General features: G+C 37.9%; 2 protein-coding genes across 12 annotated transcripts in view; one reads left to right on the forward strand and one right to left on the reverse strand.

The window, feature by feature from the left end:
* PRKRA (protein activator of interferon induced protein kinase EIF2AK2) overlaps window positions 1-23,431 on the forward strand; it is a 375,739-nt gene that overhangs the window by 62,914 nt on the left and 289,394 nt on the right. The window lies entirely within an intron of this gene.
* The window catches only part of OSBPL6 (oxysterol binding protein like 6), a 178,171-nt gene that overhangs the window by 19,251 nt on the left and 135,489 nt on the right, over window positions 1-23,431 (reverse strand). For 3 of the 11 annotated variants that reach the window (XM_070422667.1, XM_070422668.1, XM_070422670.1), the window contains 5 exons: window positions 23,091-23,183; window positions 18,812-18,886; window positions 13,570-13,735; window positions 10,690-10,823; window positions 9,646-9,669 (listed from right to left, as the gene is read on the reverse strand). In XM_070422667.1, coding sequence (XP_070278768.1) covers window positions 9,646-9,669; window positions 10,690-10,823; window positions 13,570-13,735; window positions 18,812-18,886; window positions 23,091-23,183 — 492 coding nt within the window. The remainder of the gene's footprint in view (window positions 1-9,645; window positions 9,670-10,689; window positions 10,824-13,569; window positions 13,736-18,811; window positions 18,887-23,090; window positions 23,184-23,431) is intronic. The other 8 variants (XM_070422675.1, XM_070422671.1, XM_070422672.1 and 5 more) reach the window with 5 other exon arrangements.

The raw sequence follows: 23,431 nt of genomic DNA on the forward strand, positions 1-23,431 counted from the left end.
AACTGGGGATTGAACCTGCAACCCAGGCATGTGCTCTGACTGGAATTGAATCTGGGACCTTTCAGTCCGCAGGCCCATGTTCTATCCACTGAGCCAAACCAGCTAGGGCAGGGTCATTTTTCTTGGAACAAAATCTCACTTAGCATTTAAAGAGAAAATACTTCATTATTCCTATCCACTGCGACTACTACACACATGCTTATTTGTTCTTTCATTATTACTCTGTTCAAAGTATATATTGAAAGTTGTCTTAATTACTGAAATAATTGGAACCAGATGTATTTTGCTGTTTTGGACGTTGAAGGCCTTGTGGTAGGTTGTTTGATGGTTTTATTTGCAGAATCACAGTCTTGATTTCAGGGTTTCATACAAACCTCAACTAATAGTTCCTCCAAAGTGACTGTACTTTCTGTTACCAGTGGAACAGAGTTCATGAAACAACCCCACAAAAACTCAAGGGCAAGGTTAAGTAATGGTTTTCCTTAGGGTGGGAGTTTTAAACACAGGTCTGCCGTTTATAAGAAACATTTTGTAGAATTGTTTGCTCTGGATATTTAAAAAAGTGAAATTCTCATTTAAGCTCTCATCTTGTCCAATATTCACTGAACGTGATTCTGCCTACAGATACGCATGAAGGCACACAAGATAACCTCTAGCCATTAATACCCATAAGGAATGAGCTAATATTTTTAAAGGAATATTTTATTAATAATATATATGCAGTGGTAGAAAAAAGTTTTACACAGCACAAAAATGCATGGAGATAAATATACTGTTCCAACTCTGACAACCCCAATGGCAGAAAGTGTGAGCATACAACTGAGCATGCAACAGCCCACTTCTGTGCATCTTCCCCTGAAGCTCCTCCTTTTGCCTCGATCGTATGGACTGTTTCTTTTTTTTAAATTATTTTTTTTATTTTTATTTTTTATTGCTTAAAGTATTACAAAGAGTATTACATATGTCTCCTCCCCCCCGCCCACTTGACATTCACCCGTCCTCCCCTAGAGACTCTTTCTGATGTTTGCTACAACTAATGAGCTTTGTGGTGTAGAGCTGTCAGGCAGTGTTCAGGACCACATTTATTATTTCCTTCCCTAAAACTCAACTATTTTCTCTGTAATTATATCTCGGAGGCCTTGGGAACATTGAGGAATACAGGTATGCTCAGTAAAATGATGCTGTTAGTGATAATTAATATGGAAGATGCCAGGTTATGGCAGAAATAATGTATGGAATGCACCCAAGGAGCCTGGACGAAGCAAGGAAAAAGGAGGCAGATCCCCAGCCGCTCCCATCAGCCAACGAGCAAGAAAAGCTATGGGGACTAGTCAGTAGTAACATTGGTCTACTAGCAGCATGTATGACCAGAAGCCTAACAGGGAGGCTCAGGAACTCTGCCTAGATTCTTCACCAGGCAGGTTCTGTACTTATTCTCACTACTTGCCTTTGTTAATGAACTTGGACTTCACTAAAACTCTCCACATGGTATGTGCATTTCCCCAACATCTCATACACACTCAAGTCTAGTATATCCAAGAAATACACAACTCCTTCCCAAGCTATAAAAGAAGTTATCACCTTGAAGATGTGAGCCAGAGTCAACTGCCCCAATCTCCATCTCTCTGGCTATGAACTACCATTCATCCACCCAACCAGGTAATGGGTGAGAATTTGCCATAGGCTGGGTGAGACTTTGGCACACATACTCTTTACTGAGTGGAATTGTGGGTTCTGGAAAGGTCTGATGGCTGGAGAAGGATATAAAACAGAGGGCAAGATGGAATAATCAGAGACTTAAACTCTTTGGGTCAAAGCAAAACTGGTTCAAAAGGAATGAGAAAATGAGTATGGAAACTGTCCCAGTTAGAGCTACCAAGAATCAAATTCTGGATATCTCTTTAAAATAACCTTGTTTTTTCAATGAAAAAATACATATACTTGGAAAATGTAGTATATTTATAGTATAGTTTATACTATGCAATATTTTGAAAATGCAAAAAGTAGCAATATATTTTTAAAAACTCATACCTTAATACTCAATCAACCAACCATTGATAGCTTGGTATATTTTTTCCTATGTATTTTTTACCTTATGCAATGGTGCATACTTCACGTTATACATGCCACTTATTCTTTGCATATAAACATTTATTTTATGGTGCAAAATATTCATAAACATGATTTTAATAGTTGCATAATAAGCGATTATTTCCTATTATTGGCACTTAGGCTGTTACTGAATTTTACTAGACTAAATAAAGCTGCCATGAATGATCAAGAGCATAATGATTTCTGCATTCAGTTTTACCTCTTAGACTACAGATATCAGCCATGGACCAAAGGGTTAAGGCCTTAATTAATATTGCCAACTCATGTTGATAATTATATTAATTTGAAGCTACTGTATAGCTAAACAAACAAAAAGATTTAAAAGATTCCATGAAGAATATCATTGAACAGAAAAAAATTTGGCCAAGTCTCAGAAAACTCTTGAATTCAGAAACAAACAAATATATGTGGAACTTTTATCTCAACATTTAATATCTATTTGGGGTATGTGAATGCTAAAGGATGGTAAATTCTATGATTGGGATTTTAATTATGCTACTCTGTGCCTTAAGTCAAATTTTTGCTTACATTTCCATACACACCACAGTTCATTAATTCTAAGATGCACATTTCCCCCCCACATTTAACACCTCTGAAGCACCGACTCACTTTAATTGACAGCAGTTTTTGTTTCTTAGTAGTGCCCAAAATGATGGTCCATCTAACAATTGGTGGCATTTTGGTTTAATGAAGTACAGTAATTCTAGATGGAATAGAAGGATCATATTCTGATGCTCACATTTGTATAGACACAACACCCACTGCATTTAGCACAAGCTGTGCACAAATTTTGGGGCCAGAAATCACATTAATAACAGTAATAAAGTATAATGTATTAAAGACAGACTCAAGTTAAGTTGAATCTTTTATTATTATAGTAATCTGGAGTGCTGAGGTTACCTTAGTCTTATTGATACTACTTGAATTTGGTGTCCAGGATTTTACATTCATTGAAACACAAAACTATAGCTGTTGTGAAATAAAGTCAATTATAAAGGGCTAGATGTCACATATAATGGTCTGTCCTACAGGCTTGAATCCAGCATCTGTACTGTCTCTCAGGTGTGAAAGTTACTTTTAAAGTTTCATAGAGGTAAAACAACAGAATTATGTATGTCTTTGTGTACACACAGATCAGGGGAGAAACATCACTTTAGAAGAGAGATTCATTATACTATTGAGTCTTGCAAATTATTACATGCCCAAGGCAGGTAACAATTTAGGCTGAGCCTGTAGTGAGGAATGCTAATTTCATGTATATTATATACTTTGTGCCTTCTAAAAGGATGGAATTTGCCAAGTTGGTATATTTTAAAGCTTTATTGAAAAACAGCATTTTAATCATAAGATATATATCAAATAGGACTTATGTCAAATAAAAAATATGCTTTAAAGATGTTAGACTAGTTTAAGAAGTTATTTAAACACAGTCTATCTACTTCCTTCCCTGTGGGGAGATTTGACTTGCTAACGGGTCATAAAATAAATAACTGGGGATTTAACTGACAACATTTGAATGTGGATCAAAGATGTCTTTAGGCTATCTAAATTCACACTGCAATGTGAAGTTATATTAATATAGAAACATTAACAACTGTCTCAATGTTCTAAAGTTATTTAACATCTGCTTCAATTCTAAGTGCTATATTAAAAGAGGAACAATAAAATTAGAGTTGGCCAACCCAAATGATGGCTCTACCAGTTAATTGTTTCCCACCTTCCATGCCTCCTTATTTGCTTTCAGTCTATATGTTATTTGCTGCTAAATCAGATTCTGCTAACCATTTCCTTATTGACTTTATCAAAACTCTTTAACCTTGATCTCAATGGTCATCGCTATCTAGATTCTTTGGCTGCCTCCCTGGGTTTCCATCAAAGGATCCTCTTTTTTTTTTCAGCCTGTCTTCTATTTATGTTCTCTGCGGCAGCACCATTTATTCTCTTTTATTCTGACTGAAAACACAATTTATCAACATCTATAACTTCAGCGACATACTGGAATATCTATCTTTCTCTCCAGCCCAGATCTCTCCCCTGAGCTCAAGATCTACATACCTAATTACTTGTTAGATTTCCCACAGTCACATCAGTCTCCACAAAAACCACTCATTATTTACCCTTGCCAAATCAGTTCCTCTTGTAGTCCCTCTCTTGGGGAAAGAACTACCATCTATGCAAGTAAACAACCTAAAAATTAGTTTTGACTCTATCTCCTTGTCCCTTTCTAATATTCAGTTGATCTCTGATCCATGCTGATTCTTCCCTCTGAGTGTTTTTGAAATTAATCCCTTCCTTCTACACACCCTGTCACCTCCCTAGTTCAGGCCTGCACTATCTTAAACATCTTAGAGTCTGCCCAACTGATTTTGCCTTAATTCTATCTATCTTCCATACTGTACCAGTAATCTTTCTAATATACAAAAACATGTAGTAATATTTCCAATTTCTGAAATTCTGATTTCACTCATTAGTTAAAATTAAGGCCCCCCTCCCCAACATTGACAAGATAAATCTCAACTCCTTTGTGTGGTCCCTAATGAACTGATCCCTACCTGCTTAACTCCTCTTCCTAGATTAATGCTTCCTGTTCACTCCATGTTTTTGCCATTCTCCAGATAGCTCTCCAGTGGTCTAACCATGGAGAGTGATTCTTTAAAGAGTGAACTGACAGTAAACTTAAATGTCTAAGCCAAGGCTACAGTGAAAGAAAGACCAGCCTCAGAGGTGAGGGGAGTAGGATTGGCTCCATGGGAAGGTAGAGATTGACACTAGAGTGTGAACATAGCCAAAATGCTGTGATAATACACAATTAGAAGAACTGAATTGTTGTGAATAGGGTATAACTAACCGTCTTTATAGTAACAAATTATTTTTTACATCTTTCGAGGATAAAATTGAGCATTTTGGTTTAAAAAATATAAGAACAACAAAAATCTATTGAGGCTCTAGATCTAGATGTAAGTAAATATGTTTTGATGAGGGAAGGAAATATTTAACCCAAAGGATGCAAAGTTGATATAATTTTGCTGTATTTTACTTTTGACATGTTAACATCAGGTTCTTCCCTGTGAGCTTCTGCTGTATATTCAGGCCTAATTCAAGGCTCAGTTCCTCCTGAGCTGTGGCTCTGCTCACACCTCAGAGCTCCTCCGTTCCTCTGAATGACCAGAGCCCTGGGAATCTGCACCATCCACGTGCCAATGTGAATGGACTACAGCATGGTCCGCTTAACTGTTTCCTGATAAACACTGCTCATCTCATGAGTCAGGTCATGAGCTTCCTGGGAACATGGTCCGGGCTACTTCTATGTTGCTATTCCACACCTTGCATCGTGTTTCATATATGGTCAGTTGAGTGAAATGAATAAAAGAATAAACAAATGAGTAACTTTAAAAATTTCTCTTTCTCAGTCTCCACAAATTCAAGAAGATTGAAATCATAAAAAGCATCTTCTCAGACCACGATGGCATAATGTTAGAAATAAACTACAATAAAAACAACCCAAAATACTCAAACACTTGGAAGCTGAATAGCATGTTATTAAATATTGATTGGGTTACCGATGACATCAAAGAAGAAATTAAAAACATCCTGGACACTAATGACAATGAAAACACAACAATCCAAAACCTCTGGGACACAATGAAAGCAGTCCTGAGAGGCAAGTTTATAGCTCTACAGGCCTATCTCAAAAAACAAGAAAAAATGGTAGTTAACCATCTAACTCTACAACTCAAAGAATTAGAAAGAGAGCAACAAGAAAACCCCAGAGTGAGCAGAAGGAAGGAGATAATAAAGATTAGAGCAGAAATCAATGAAATAGAGACCAAAAAAACAATACAGAAAATCAATGAAACCAAGAGCTGGTTCTTTGAAAAGATAAACAAGATTGACAAACCCCTAGCCAGGCTCACCAAGAAGCAAAGAGAGAGGTCCCAAATAAACCAAATCAAAAATGATAGAGGCGAAATAACAACAGACCCCACAGAAATACAAATGATTGTTAAACAATACTACGGGCAACTCTACTCCAACAAACTAGACAACCTGGAGGAAATGGACAAATTCCTAGAAAAATACAACATTCCAAAACTCAATCAGGAAGAATCTAAAAACCTCAATAGGCCAATAACTATGGAAGAAATTGAAGCAGTCATCAGAAAGCTTCCAGCAAACAAAAGCCCAGGGCCAGACGGCTTCACAGGGGAGTTCTACCAAACATTCAAGCAAGAACTAAAACCTACCCTCCTCAGACTACTACAAAAAATTCAAGAGGAAGGAACACTTCCAAGCTCATTCTATGAAGCCAGCATCACCCTAATACCTAAACCAGGTAAAGACATCACAATGAAAGAGAATTACAGGCCAATATCCCTCATGAACATAGATGCCAAAATCCTCAACAAAATCTTAGCAAATCGGATCCAGCAGTATATCAGAAGGATCATACACCATGACCAAGTAGGATTTATCCCAGAGATGCAAGGATGGTACAACATCCGTAAATCAATAAATGTGATACATCACATAAACAAATTGAAAGAAAAAAACCACATGGTCATATCAATTGATGCAGAAAAAGCATTCGACAAAATCTAACACCCATTTTTGATAAAAACTCTCAGAAAGGTGGGAATAGAAGGATCATACCTCAACATAATAAAAGCCATATATGACAGGCCCACAGCCAACATCATACTCAATAGTCAAAAACTAACACCATTTCCCCTAAGAACAGGAACAAGACAGGGATGCCCACTCTCACCACTCCTGTTCAACATAGTACTGGAAGTATTAGCCATTGCAATTAGGCAAGAAGAAGAAATAAAAGGCATCCAAATTGGAAAAGAGGAAGTAAAACTGTCCTTATTTGCAGATGACATGATATTATACATACAAAACCCTAGAGACTCCATCCAAAAGCTACTAGACTTAATACATGAATTTGGCAATGTAGCAGGATACAAAATTAACCCCAAGAAATCTGAGGCATTTCTATACACCAATAGTGAACTTTCAGAAAGAGAGATTAGAAAAACAATCCCATTTACCATCACACCAAAAAAATTAAGATACCTAGAAATAAACTTAACTAAAGAGGTTAAAGACCTCTACTCAGAAAACTACAGGACGTTGAAAAAAGAGATAGAGGAAGACATAAACAGATGGAAGAACATACCATGTTCTTGGATTGGTAGAATCAACATCATTAAAATGTCCATACTACCCAAAGCAATCTATAAATTCAACGCACTTCCCATTAAAATACCAATGGCCTTCTTCAAAGATCTAGAACGAACTCTCCAAAAATTCATCTGGAATAAAAAAAGACCCCGAATAGCTGCAACGATCCTGAGAAAGAACAAAGTAGGTGGGATCTCAATGCCAGATATCAAGCTGTATTACAAAGCCACTGTTCTCAAAACTGCCTGGTACTGGCACAAGAACAGACATATAGATCAGTGGAATAGAATAGAGAGTCCAGAAATTAGCCCGAACCAATATGCTCAATTAATTTTTGACAAAGGAGGCATGAACATACAATGGAGCCAAGATAGTCTCTTCAATAAATGGTGTTGGGAAAATTGGACAGATATATGCAAGAAAATGAAACTAGACCACCAACTTACACCATACACAAGAATAAACTCAAAATGGATAAAGGACTTAAATGTACGACAGGAAACCATAAAAATCCTAGAAGAATACAAAGGCAACAAAATCTCAGACTTATGCCAAAACAATTTCTTCACTGATACAGCTCCTAGGGCAGTTGAAACTAAAGAGAAACTGAACAAATGGGACTACATCAAAATAAAAAGCTTCTGCACAGCAAAAGAAACCATCAACAAAACAACAAGAAAACCCACCTCGTGGGAAAACATATTTGCCAATGTCATATCTGATAAGGGCTTAATCTCCAAAATTTATAGGGAACTCATACAACTTAACAAAAAGAAGATAAACAATCCAATCAAAAAATGGGCAAAGGATCTAAATAGACACCTTTCAAAAGAGGACATTCAGAAAGCCAAGAGACATATGAAAACATGCTCCAAGTCACTAATCATCCGAGAGATGCAAATCAAAACAACAATGAGGTACCATCTCACACCTGTCAGAATGGCCATCATCAACAAATCAACAAACAAGTGCTGGAGAGGATGTGGAGAAAAAGGAACACTTGTGCACTGCTGGTGGGAATGCAGACTGGTGCAGCCACTATGGAAGGCAGTATGGAGGTTCCTCAAAAAATTGGAAATGGAACTCCCATTTGACCCTGTGATCTCACTTCTAGGAATATATCCCAAGAAACCAGAAACACCAATCAGAAAGGATATATGTACCCAGATGTTCATAGCAGCACAATTCACCATAGCTAAGATCTGGAAACAGCCTAAGTGCCCATCAGTAGATGAATGGATTAGAAAACTGTGGTACATCTACATGATGGAATACTATGCTGCTGTTAAAAAGAAGGAACTCCTACCATTTGCAACAGCATGGATGGAACTGGAGAGCATTATGCTAAGTGAAACAAGCCAGTCAATGAAGGAAAAATACCACATGATCTCACTCATTCATGGATAATAAAGACCATTACAAACTTTTGAACAATAATAGATACAGAGGCAGAGCTGCCTCAAACTGATTGTCAAACTGCAGTGGGAAGGCCAGGGAGGGTTGGGGGGGAGGAGAGAGGGGATTAAGAGATCAACCGAAGGACTTGTATGCACCCATATAACCATAACTAATGGACATAAGACACTGGGGGGTAAGGGAGGGCAGGGGCTTGTCAAGGGCGGGGGGGGGGGGGGGAAAGGACACTTATGTAATACCCTTTGTAATACTTTAAGCGAAAAATAAAAATAAAAAAATTTCTCTTTCTCATCATTTCTAATCTCACTGGATGCCCTAACCCAGAATCTATTTGCCATTCTCTGTCTTACCAACAAGTAAATAAAAGCAAGCAAGCAAGCAAAAATCAAACACATTATCTTGTTTTTCTTATTACTAAGCCTCCACAAACAGATACATCTTAAGGAAACATTGCAGCATGTAGGGGCAAGAGTGCATTTTACGTTTACAAGACGACATTTACATGTTTACTTCACCATTATTTTGATCTTCTGATTCATGATACTTTTAGAATAATTATTTAGAAGGTCAATTAACATGGACTCATAGCATGTATTTGTAACAAATACATGCCATGAGAGTTGTCCAGGGAAAACCATTAATGTGCTTAAAACCCTCTGCAGACGGGCACATAGTTGCTGCTTTTGATGCTCATGCTCCCAAGTCCCTAGATTTGCACTGGAAGCAGGATATGCACCTTAACTGGCAGTGTTTCACCTTAACTGAACACAGAAAACATGGTCCAGATAACAGCACTCAATAACATGAAGCTTCACATTGAAAAGAAACTGACAGTTCAGGTACATAAAACATGGCGAGACGGTTTCAGTCTAATTCCTAGGGACTGAGGGAAAGTGTTCAAGCAGGAGCTGACCCACATGGAAAACCACTTACCCAGGATTTGCTTGCTCCTTCACTCTGATCCAAGGCACCAGGAAGTGAACAATATTTTATATAAACACTGAGTTCTCACGCAAAATCACATAACAGCATTGAATTCTCGAAAATTTTGAAAGTGCATTTATAAACTAAAGAAAATATTAATTTCAGAGTAAGTACTCAGTGTAAAAAAAGCATAAGTATTGCATGAAAGGATTTTAATCAGAAATTTCAACTTTGAAATACATGGGATTTAATTAATATTCATAAGATAAATTTAATATATATTGAATACTACATAATGAATATGTATTGAGTAATATCTACTATATAATATATATTGAAATATGAAAGTATAACTTTAGAGAACATAACTTAAATAGGAAGAAAACCCTAAGAGTACAAATCAGGAAAAAAGAGGTATAACAGTAATCAGTAACTTGTAACAGATTGAAATGTATTTTAAGTGGAAAAAATATTAAGTATGGAATACCTAGTAGATTTAAAAAATATATATATTTTTATTGATTTCAGAAAGGGAAAGGGAGAGAAAGACAGAAACATCAATGATGAGAGAATCATTGATCAGCTGCCTCCTGCATGCCCCCTATTGGGGATCAAGTCCACAACCCAGGCATGTGAATCAAACCCAGGACTGTTCAGTCCCCAGGCCAACGCTCTATACATTGAGCCAAACTGGCTAGGGCCCTAGTAGATTTTTGTTCTAACATTGGATTGAATATATCCCTGACCATATTTTAGATGTGTAAACCATGTATAAATGCATGATTCTTTTTCTTTAAACCAGAGACTGCCTTATACATAACCATGAAGAGGCATTAAAAGTATTCAATCAGCCAAAATCATTATATATTTGCAAGTAAGTTTGGTTGATTTCACTCTTACCTTGACATTTTATGGAAAAAAAGTAATAATATTTAATACTGATACTCAATGTCTTAGGAGACTTACAGTCTCATGACCAACTGCCTCCCCCCCCATTTGTGCCATACAGGGATGGGAATATGTTATGAGCTTGAAACACACATTCTCGTTTACCTGAGACAGTGACTGTCGGAGTCTTGCCATCTGTGTGCTGTGGCCTTTATTGTGATCCTGCTCAGAAACCATCTGCTTAAGCTTCTCCTTCTCTATGGCTATGCTATTAAATGCAGACTTCAAAAGGGAATGAACTGGGTGGGGAGAAAAGCGAAAAACAAAGATCTAATGGGTCCAGAAAGAATGTCCAAAATTATAAACTTTTTTCGCATTTTAACTCGTGCATAGATGTTTTCTGGAAAGGTTATATTACAGCCTAATTAAAAGTCAGCTTTAAAATTGAATCTATCATAATACTTATACAAAAAACAAATATGGTAATGGTAATTATTCAGGATGAATAGCATTTCATACCAGATAAGCCAACAAAGACTTGGGAGCAGCATACCAATTCTAATATCAATATTTATACATTAATTCACAATTCCTAGAAGGAAAAGGGAACAAGTTTTACTGTGCCATAATTGATGAGAGCATCTGAGCAGTTCTGTGTACCATGAAGACACATGCACATTATTTAGAACTATCCAAAAATTATTTCCCAAAAGTCTACACCCCAAAGAGAGCATTTTATAAGTCTTGCCTGTAAGGACAGAAAAAAAGGCTTTCTTTTTCTTTGCTGTAGCCTTCTACAATTTATGAGAAGCACCTGGCAATTAAACCCTAAGATTGTTAGTTCCTCTGATTCAAACAGCCCCTCTGCTCAAACTGCGAGACAAGAGAAGCTACTCTCAAGGCTACATTCTTGCATACCCCTCCTCCCTGCTGTTTTTACAACTCAGGGATAATTCGCACCAAGGGGTCTCTAGTTAGTAAAAAGTTCCCTTCTCCCATCCCCTTCAAACACGCCTCTTTTGAAGTTTTAATAACTTTTATTCTAAGCATGTTTTACAGGCTTAGGAAAAATACTGATAAGACACCTCCCCAGGACATCTGCCTGGACTGTCTCCTGAAAAACAAACCAACTATAATTTTTTCAAGACAACCTCCCTGATGTCTACTCAACTTCAGCCCCAAATTCCCCTCCCTTCCTTGTTGCTTAGCTACAGCCTCTGCTTAGAAGAGCAGGCTGCCATTTACTTCTTGCCCTGTATTGATTAGCAATACTTGGTCCTTTCCCTTCAGGGAAAGTAAAACAAACTTCCTCTCTACAGCTCTTCTTTTCATTGTGAATTCTTTCACAGCCCGAATCACCAGCCACACCCTATCACTGCCAACAAAAAAACAGGCAGCTGATCTAGAAAGTGCTTATTAGTTCTCTTTGAGTTAGGAACTGATTTGGTCTTAAGAACAGTACCTGCAATCCTTTCTTAGCCAGGGATATCTTGATGTTAGAAATATTTTGATTTAAAAGTAACAATAAAAACTCTAGTTCCCTTCCCAACTCCTGCATACCTAACAACATACATTGGTGTAATCTGAGGCAGTCTTTAATTTTAAATTACAAAAGGTTGAATTTACAACTCTCATCATTACCATAACAGAATTGCTATAATATTCAAGATCTACTAAAAAGAGGAATTTCCTTATTTGAGAAAGGTTATTTTTTAGAAGTGGAAAATTTTAGCATAAAGACTGGCCCATATTAAAGAGGAAAAATGGTGGGATAACAAGGGACTCACAACCTATTGATTTATTGCTACATTCTCTCCATCATCAATTTAAAGGTAATAACTTGATAGCTGGAACACATCAATCCCACTGGCAGCTGTAAAAGCAGACTCAGTCATTTCAAAATCCATAATTCTTTCTAAAGGGTTCACTCAACAGTCGTAGAGAAGCCCTTTCTTTTTCCTCGCACAGTTGAAAAGAAAATATGTTGTTTCAAAAGGCTTTAAAATTCTGTTGAAACTTGGATTTCCTGAAAGCCTCAGGATTGCAACTAAATTCACAAAGCTTTCCTGGGACTACCTTCAAATGTACTCATCTCCCTTAGCAGCTACTCACACTTGTCTCATTCTACCTGCTCCTACACTCCCTCTCCCAATATGAGTAAAAGTTACTGGCTCTACTGACTGTAATCAATGCTATTTTATAAGCAAAATAATATTACTCTAGTCTAGTGACATAATTAGCATCCAGCTAAGAAATGTAATAAAGGTGTACTAGGAGTAAAAGAGCAGGTGCAAGAGTGTTGGCATTCCAACTGAGAAACCTATAGAAAAAAAGGGGGGAAGATGATTTAGCTTAGTTGTTGTAGGATTATAGAATTAAAGAAATATCTGATGGTATATCTGTGCTGATGGTTTGAGAATACAAATTTTTGTTGACTTCAACATTCCCAGCCTGGCTGGCCTGGCTCAGTAGTAGAGCATCAACCTATGAACCAAGCAATTCCCAGTCAGGGCACATGCCTGGGCTGCGGGCTCCATCCCCATCGTGGGGCAAGCAGGAAGCAGCCGATTCATGTCTCTCTTTCATCAATGTTTCTATCTCTCCTCTCTCCCTCTCCCATCCTCTCTGAAATCAATAAAAATAGAGTTAAAACAAAAGCATTCCCAGAGGTGCCCTCCATGTGCTCCCTTTGGTTTCCTGCACCACCTGGTTCTTGAGTATTGGCTGAGATGTTCCATTTACCACACACTTTCAAGAATAATTTATAACCTGGCCTGTCCAGGATAACTCTTTTGTCTTTCTTCCTTCCTCGCTGCCCCACCACCAATGACACTTTCTTTACTCAGTCAAAACAGTAAACCTATGATTTGTGTTGTCCCAAGATGTAGGCGTTGTATCCTACTGCATTCTGTATATAGAACTCCAACCAGTATATAAACCATTTCATCTTTCCCCATGACCACCTAGACAAGGATAAAGGAGTAAATGGCAACCTCTCTTCAAAGAAGAGTACTTCTCGAAAGGGCACGTTAGAGTTGGTGTTACCTTTCTGTGCAATTAGACAGAATTCTTCTTGAAGTTTTGTATAATCTGTTGAACTTTCCAGAGGGTCAGTGAGGTGGCTAGGGGGAGTCTGAAATTCAATGTCTGCACACAGGTTGGGGTTGGAGGAGTGCAAGCGAACCGGTGACATGGTGGCACTGAAAGGAACCTGAAAGGGGAAGATACGAATCATTAATGAGCAACAGTGCACAGTGCATTCTCACACACAGAAAAGATCTCTTCCCGTCTTCCAAATAACAGATTCCTCTCTGGTGACACACAAAGAGACACTCGGAACTCATTTACTTTGCAGGTGGTGGGGGTGGGAGGAAGTCTCACTTCCCATAGTGGATTTAGGACTGTGACTGACTCACTGGCTTTTCACTGGTACAGGGTGAGGTGACTTCAGAATGACAGCAAGGAAAGGCACAATTCCAGATAAGTTTCAGCTCTGAACCCACAGCTGTATCTAAAAAACCAATGGCAGAAAACGCTAAACTGTGATGTGGCTGTCCTTGTCTTACAAGGTCTGGGTACTCGTGGCAGAGGACTTTTTATGCTCACTGCTTTCTGAGCTCACCCAACAGGTAAAAATTCAAGAGGTGCACATACAGGAAAATTTACTTGTCCCATAGCCATTAGATAAAACATAAATAAGTTTAGTAGTAAATATAATGGCTTAGAGAGACTCACAATTAAGTTTGAAATTGATTTATCAAAATGTTTGTAAATGACATATATATTGCATAATTTACTGTAGTTTACCTTTGTATCTTAACACAATGTGGTTACATGTATGAGCATGGCTTATTAACTAGCCAATATGGAAAAGCATTAAGTAAAAAAAGTCATATTACTATAGATTTTTCCAAATGGCTAGAGATACTTCCCTGTCCAGGCTGGATCTGGACTAGATTTGTGATGGGTGAAGGCAAAGCACCTTGCCCTCTCCTTCTAGAACATTCTACCTGACCATTACAAATGCTGTCAGCCAAACATTCTTGGAAAATACCAATTCCTCTTGTAAATAAGACTAGTAACCTCCCCTAGCTCTTATTGCACAGATGCTCATTCAATTATCTTTAAGAACCAGACTCTTAGACTCCTTTGCAAGCTGAATTTTATATAAATGATAGCATTACTCATATCCTCTATCTAACGGAAAATATGCTGTGGGAGGAAGAAACCAATATCTTGTCTGGTGTTTATGTATCTCAGAACCTCGTCCTTTCCCCCCATTTTTTAATATTTGCTTTAAACTTCCTGACAGGAAAAAATAGAGAATGAACACAAACTAGTGCACGTGCATGGCGGATACAGAGGCCAGACAAAGGACTTGGAGAGAACCAAAAAATCTGACCAACCTGTAGTTTGTGGATCTGGGTAAGGGCAGTTGAGACTGGACAGAGGGTCCTCTGGATGTAACTTTGCCTTGGTAGGAAGTTATATATCTCAAAAGATACCAAGGCTTCCTGGGGGACGAAGTGAGCATGAAGCTTTCCCCCTAAATTCAGCTACCCTAACCATGTGAACGTATTATCTGAATCATTTGGTATCTGGATTTATCAAAGTAACTATCTCATCCTCCATGGGGACCTTGGCTGCACTGGGCTGGCAGATGTGCACAGCTCCTTCATCTCATCAAGCTCAGTTTCTGACTGGCCACAGAAGAGACGCACGCACGCACGGGCATACACACAATGGCAGAGAAGCTATTTGAAAAAATGGAGTCCTTAGGCTTCATACTTTGCTGGAATCCTGTCCAGGTCACTTGTGAGAACAATAACTGAAGTCCTTTGGGGATGCTTATGAAGGAATGGGGTTTATATGGATGAGTATTTAAAGATAAAGGAAATTTCTGACCTTCACTGTAGTGATGCTAAATCTAGAAAGAGCAGTCAGTCCATAGCCCTCTAGGAGGGACAAAGAAAATCCATGGGAAGGGTAGTGGAGACCAGGAGGTCCTGGGGAGAGGCTGTACACCTTGAGGAAATGGGTAAGTCAGAAAGTTTCAGATTTAAGGATATGGTTTCCTAATACAAAGAGCTAGAAGAGCACTGAGAAACAGGAAATGTGGGTGTTTGGTGATGGGGAATGGAATGCGTTGATGATCAAGGAAAGGGGTTTTATCTACACTCGGTCTCCTCAACACTCCAAGGACTGGCCTGGCATTGAAGAGGGGTGGGTAGGGAGGTGGCTGTGAGAGCTGGTGAGAGGCTTCGATGGGAGACATGGTACAGTGGGGGCCCAGGGAGCACAGTAAGGACCCAGCTTGTCCCTGAGATCACAGCCTCTCTACTAAAATTTGGAATCAGATTCTCAGAAGAAAAACATAAACTACAAATTTATACTTTGAAGATAGTGCAAGTTTAAATTGGCAATTAAACCAGTCAAAGTGGGTTTGTATATAACTCCCAGGGAAAGACATCTGGAATGCTGCATTCCAACTGCATTCAGGCCCCTGGGATAATGAAAACTAATTTTTATATGTTTCCTACTGAAAATGTTTATATTGATATCTTCTTTGTTGTTGTTGAAAGAAGTATATGGAATGAGCCATCTGATAGAATTCATGAAACGATGTTGAGAATACAAAGTGGAATGTATTAATCTAACTCTAATTGAGTATCTCTTCAGTCTGGGGACTTAGTATTTTACTCATCCATCTAGGTATTATGGGATTACAAAGTTCAAGCGGCAACTAGGTTCTCCGTCAGTGATGGCTGGAATGGGAGCTGTCTACAGCTCTCAATGTTTGTACCCAGAACCCTCAGCACTGAATGTGGCCTTTGCAGCCTGCTCATGAAAGAAATATAGGGCTTTCCTTGAAACGCTGTGACAGGGAGGAAGCCTAATCCTGGAATGTTCTGGTACCAATGACCACAGCTTGGAATGGAGATGTTAGGAGATGCTTTTAACACATGTCCGTGAAGAAATTAAAAGACAAATGGAATGACAGGGAGCTACTGGCACTGAAATTTAGCAATGACAAACATGTATGAATAAGAGAAAACACAACAGCAGGTCTAAGTGCAGATGACTCACAGAGCCAGTAGCAAGGTCTGCTGCTGTTATTCTGCATTGTGTGTACAGGGGCCCCATGGGGGTGCTGACTGCCTGGGACTCTCTGAGTCCATCCCTGCGGAGGGGCCAGTGTTTCTCCTTTTCCACTCCTATTCTGTTGGGTCTGGCTGATGTTGCAAGTGGACCGTTTGGGTGTTAGTGCTGGGAACAAGAATAAATCTCTGAAACATCTCCTTGGGTGCACTTTTCATTGGCAGCCAATCTCAGCTGCCCCAGACACCCAAGTGGGCAAGAAAAACGAGTGACCAGTAGTCATTTGGAAGAATTATAGGTAAAAAGTACTGGCAGGTTAGGATGGGCTCAAAATATGTGAGATAACTTTAGTGTTGGGAAGAGGAAAGAGAGCCACTGTAATAAAAGAAACAGGGTGAGTCACCAGTGTCAGGTCACTGAGTTATGGGTGAGGGGCCAAGGGGGCCCGCTGAGGGTCCTGCTAGATGTTGCTATGCTCGGGTGTGCATGAAGTTATAAATTTCAGAGGGTTTAGAATAATTCCCTCCTCCCCAAGCTATTCCTGAATTCATTGCTAAATGTTGCCAGTAACTTTTCTCATTAGATGCATCTAGGTTATTCTTAACTTCTATGGTCACGGCTACCCTGAGAGGTATGCATGCATACTTTTATCTTTTAAAAGCCTTTTCTCTTCTATTCTCAACTTTAAAAAAATATAAACCCATTCTATTCAAATAGGTTCTATTTCCAGCTTTATTATATTCACTATATGTATCTGCCATTAAAAAATGAACACAGTGGAAACATTCACTTCCCTACATGCCATCTTAGAAGCACATTATTTAAGGAAACATTAGTATTTTCCTTTCTATGCTGAGATTCTGTTCCCTAATAATCACCTGATTTTTTTTATTTATAAATGAAAGATTACATTTAAGAATTATTTAACTGATTATACATCTCTTTACCATGTAGGTGGCATGTACTTTATTCATCTGCATTTGAGTATATGCATAAGATATACATTAACATGAAACTGATTTCAATAATTTGTTTGTTCTAAAATTCAAAAAATGTGAGTTTAAGAGTCAGTCCCCTAATAAATTCCAAGTCACTGGTTCATTTCATAATCAAAGCAATTCTGTTTCTCGAACAATCCAGGTACGTACCTCAATAAAATGCAAGAGTCAGTTGCCAATCATAAAGTAGAAAACCAATCTTTGCACCAGTACCCATTCTCCTATTAATACAACAAAAACCTTTCCATATTTATCAGAAATTCTAATCTTAAAATATACTCCACCACTAGCAAGAGTAAAACTATTATTAACTTAAGACACTATCTAATAGCCAAAAAACTAACATACATAATTGTTATGAACTTGTACTCTATTGAAAAAGTGGATAGGATGTCATGCTTAAACAAATATTATGATTTACTTTTATCCAGCAAAGGGTTCTTGTATTTGCAAGTTCTACTTTATGCTCCATATGGACAGTTGACTATTCTGCACACTTTTCCTTTTTAAATTTGTTATTTGCCTTATCTGCCTCAGCACTTCCTCTGTCCTCCTAATATCCTTCCATTTAAAAAAGAAAAGCCAAACCAACCTCTACATATGGATTAAACATCATCTAACTTTGCGGTTGTTCTGCTTTTATTATATTTTCTGATTTTCAGCTTATAAACAATTTTCCCTTGCTAAGTATAACTTGTGTAGCCATTTGGAGATGACATAAAAATTCACCTTTTCTTGCCCTCTCATGTCTATAGTCTCACATCCTGTTCAAATGGTCACATTGATACCAAAAAAAGCACAATTTAAGTCTGTAGTAACATGACTTTTCTGAGAAAAACAGAACTCAGCGAAGGTTCCAATGTCAGTATGGCAAACAAACACACAAACAATATTGTTTAAGGAAATCCCACACCACAAGTTTTGCAACCTTGCACTGAAATTATTTCTTACATGGACAGCAGGAATAGAGAACTGGATTGTGGAATAGTTTACCAACTCACACACCAATGTCCGCGTCCACTCCTGCCATGCAAAGGCACCCAGAGAGCATGCGAAAGCTATACCAACGCAGGAACGAGCCACAGTTGATGCTGCCACACACAAGTGGCAACATTAGGACAGGGGAGGTGGCACACGCACACAGTTTCTCAATGTTATTAAATGTCCACTTGAGATTGAAATCCACTCACTGTTGTAGCCACGGCTGCTGCTAGCCTCTGCCGGCGCCGGGTTGAGCCGAACTGGCTCTTCACAGATGGCCCTTCCTGACAGTGAATGAGAGAAGAGGAGGGAGGAAAAAACACGGGATGAGGCAGAGAGAGGGCAGGGTATGGGAGGACGGGAGATAATCAGACACGGGCGAGGGAGAGTTTTTAACTGAAGACGACTTTTCCTAAATCTTAGCATTAAAAAGAGCTCTAAGGGGCATTTAGGCTGTGAGAAAAGCTCATCCTTCTCATCACAGAATAACCAAACACATAAGTCTATCAGCTAATATTGCCCCCACCCCAAAAAGAGATGGAAAGGCATAAACTAACAAATAGCTTGTGCTTTCAAAGTAAAAATACATTTGCACACTGTTTTATTCATGCCACGTCATGTTATATGAAGTCAAAAGGCATTCACTAAATGGAAGCAAAAAAAAAAAAAGTTTAGGAAAAAGTAATTAAAAAAATAATGTGCAAAAATTAAAATGAACAGGTTCTCATGGGAACTTCTGTTGGCCAGGCAGAATGTTTTTGTTTCCTGATGGGAGGAAAAAGTCAGGGGCGGGGATAGCAGAAATCTTCAACTCCCCATGTAAACCCTTCCTATGAAGCTCTCTGAAATTCCACATTAGGGATGGCGTTGGGATTTTCAGGTTGAAGAATTTTCCAAGCGGGTCCCCATAGCATAAGAAAAAAAATCTTCAGTTTTCTCAGTATGTGGGGACAATGCCTACAAAAATCAGCCATGAAAATCTGAAAGCATAGGTTTCATTCAGGGATGTGCACCTATGCATAAACTGGTGGAACAATCCCTGAGCTTTCTTTCTCTTCTTGGGCGGGATTAAGGAATAGTGACATTTCCTTCTAACCACTCAACTCTGCCTCCATTGGCCAGATCCTGGCTCTTCAGGGCTGTGAGCAATATTTTTGATGCCAGTTAACTGAAATGCACTTAAGGGCCACCAAACAGCCCAGATAGAGAAAAAGAGCAAGACTGCTTTAGTCGTTAACAATAGAAAAATATTTTAAATCCCTTTATCTCCAATTCTCTTTACAGTTGCCAAATTACAATCACATTTCTCTTCCAAGTTCTTAAATTTGCGTACGTATATGATATGTACATATGTCATTTGTTTTCCACCAAAAAATTTTCTGTACAAAATCCCTGTATGTTTAATGTAGTAAAAAAGAACTTATTTTGAGCCTACAGTGTAATCTGAGCATCTGTGAGATCTAAGATGGCTACCCATGAACGACATCCAGTCATTTATCTCCTACTCACACCTCCTGTTATTCCTCCTCTCCAACAGCTAGGGATCTAGTATGTAATTCATGCCATCAGCAACACAGGAAACTGGCAGCTCTCTCTTTTACAGCAACCCTTTAAAAATCATTCTGTTCTTGCAGTTAAAACATAGTCCAACTGTTACTGTACAAGGATGATATTGGAATTTTTATTAGAACCAGAAAACTTGAAGTTTGGGAGACAGGAAGTCGTTTTTCTAAAAGGTAATCTCCACAGAGCCTTCTAGGACAAATGCTGCCTTCAGTGAGTTACACAATGGACTCCTGAGGCTAGCTTCCCAATGGCTTCTCGTGGAAATACGGTCATAACCTTCACATTCAAATCAATAGCACAATCTAACAACCTATGTAAGAATAAGCAATTAAACACCCAGTATAACATGTTCATTTGTACTCTCCTGGGGTCCATTTTTCAAATGATCTGTTTTATAATTATTTCAAAATGAAAACTGCTACAGAATGCTGAACGCAAATTCAGTGAAAGCACCAATAACAACGACAGCAATAATAATAACCGCTACCACCAACAGTCTAGGTTCATTCACAAATGGCTGGTATTCTAAGCGTTACAAACAGGGGATGGAAAATGAGCCACTCACAAAGCCTCTCAAGTTGGCTGCAACAGTGACTATCTGAGCGAGTGGTTCAAGGAGTGAGATGATTATGGGCTCAAACAAGTACGTGGCACCATCAGATGGAATTCCCATGGTCAAGAAACACTTAAAACAGGAGGGAAATTCTGTATATTAGAGTGGGAGGAGGTGGTAATCCATGACAGTAAAAATAAATGTTATGTCTTTGTATAGGTAAAATGCTGATGAGTAACGGCATTTATATTAATCATAGCCACTCCTGGTTGATTTTATGGTTTCCCAGCCTAAGGGATCCTGGAAGGCCTGTTGGTTTGAGTGAGCAGAAAAGGTCCAGAGATGGTACCAAATTCTGCAGCCTTCCGCCAGCATACCTTTTGTTTTACCAGTCAGCCCATGTGGAAGTAGGGTTTCCCTGGGAATGATTAATAGCTTACTGCTAACCCCAAGTCTGTTTATTTCCAGTTGGAGATGCAATTAAATCTACTTTTGTAAGTTTCAAGTTTTCTTTGAGTGGGGGGATGAGCTGATTCCAATTTCCCTCAAAAATAATTAATCCAGAATCACAGGGCCATTTTGTTATACTTTTGGTAAAACAAAAGCAAAGCAAAACAGCATAAATAAAAACTTAAAAACAAAAAAGCCCCCCCCCCCCACCCCCACCAAAATGTTGCAGGGGTATGAATGAAGCATATTGCCTGCTTTTTTTGAATAATTTCTTCTAATGACTTAAAAAAATCTTCATAAACTTCCTGCACATTGAAAAGCACAGCCTGTAACGGTGGGTATTCAGAGTTCATCCCATTTCCTTCAGGAAAACTGAGCAATATGGGGACTATGGTGGCCTCGTGGCCACACAGGGTGGCTAGGGGCACTGCACTCAGACTCACTGAGAACCAATCAAGACAACAGCTGTGAATGGAAATCTGTTCAATGGCAAACCTTATAAAAACAAGATTAAAATAATTGCTAATTATAATCAATAATTTTTATAATGGTTCCTTTACCTGGTTATAATAACCATAGACACCAGGATTTAAAAAAACAAACAAACAAAACAAAAAAACAACCAACCACAAAACTAGACAATCATGTGCTCAAAACAAATGGAACTGCCAAAAGCAATTTTAGGTAATTTTCTTGTGAAGTCATTTGGCACATTTGTCTCTACAGTACTAATTTTCTGAATAGAGGGGAAAACATACTGAACAAAGGAACACAATAAATTGTGTTCAGAGAATGTGGACATTCTAAATAAACCATAAATTTTTAGTGCTTATGAAAACTTATTTTCAAAAACATTAGATTAGTAAGCAAAGCAACAAAGAGTTTGTTATTTACACATTCAGAATTATGGCACAAAAATGTTATTAATAAAGTCAGAATTAAAGAAGAATTAGTTATTCAGAAGACATTGACGAATTCTGCAAAAACAGTTCCCTTTACCTTTGTATTAGAATATAAATTGATTTATAGTGCAATAGAAAGCAAAGCAAAGTCATAAGTTGAATTTTGATTGTGCCAGGCAAGAGTCCTTTATAATATACAGCTAGGATCAGAGTATTAGAGATTCTAGTTTATAGATCTAAAAATAATATGATTTATGGCATAAGAGGTTTTAGGCATTTACCATATTTAGTATCATTGCAATAAAATAACAAAATAGGATCTTATTTTAAAATTATTCATATTAAATAAATAACATTGAAAATAAATTTAAATTAAGTTTATTATGAACAACTAAGACTCCAGTTCAGATTTTAAATGTGATTGATGATGGCCAAATAATATCTGTTTTATAGAATTATGAAACTTTAGAGTTGAAAGGGAATTCAGAAATCACCACATTAATTCCTTTACTTTACCCAGGAACAAATAGAAGCCCAGAAAATTTCAGAGAAATGCATAAAATTATATTGCTAGGAAATCACAGTAATCAGGCTAGATCCCAGGTTTATTGATTTCCAATCTATTGCAGCTCTCACTCTTTTATTCGACAGGTAAAAATTTGGCTCTTTTAAGATCTATTATATAAAAATGAATGTTCATTACAACCCACTGAATAGTCAGTTGAGATTTTTAAAATGACGTTTTAAAAGATATATTGTAATGGTTCTAAGGCCATAACAGAATAAAAATGCCACTTTATATCTATATTAAATAATTTGTATCTCTATTTTAAATTCTTTTTACTTAGATCAGAGTACAAAGGATAGATTTACCTCTATTTTGGGTAATATAACAGTCTGAAAAGCACTGGATGTAAAACAGTTAAGCTGCTGTAAACCTTTTAATTTCCATGAACTGATATGTAAAGACTATAAAAGTATGCAAAAATATGAATGGAGGAAAAGTAAAGTCTGTACCTGCAGTTGTATTTTTGTATCTTTGCTGACACTTTTTGTTCTCCATCTTCTTGTGACCCGCTTGTCTTTCTTTGAAATATCTACACAGTTAGCCTACATTACACAAACAGTTAAAAGCAACAAAGTATTGTTAAGTTCATACATATACAAAACAGGCCTAGACAAAGAGAGCAGAGCAAGTTAGTCAAGACTCACTGTTAGACACCTAAAGCAACCAGCCAGGAGAAGGCATTATCTGATGCACAGTGGGCATTCAAAAGCAAAGACGAGAACTTAAATATATTTTTCTGCTATCCAAAATGAAAGCAGGATTAGAGATCTGTAGCATTTTTTTTCTACGT

This window comes from Myotis yumanensis, unplaced genomic scaffold, assembly GCF_028538775.1.
Source record: "Myotis yumanensis isolate MYYU_CA2020_CCGP unplaced genomic scaffold, mMyoYum1.0.hap1 SCAF_8, whole genome shotgun sequence".
Taxonomy (NCBI): domain Eukaryota; kingdom Metazoa; phylum Chordata; class Mammalia; order Chiroptera; family Vespertilionidae; genus Myotis; species Myotis yumanensis.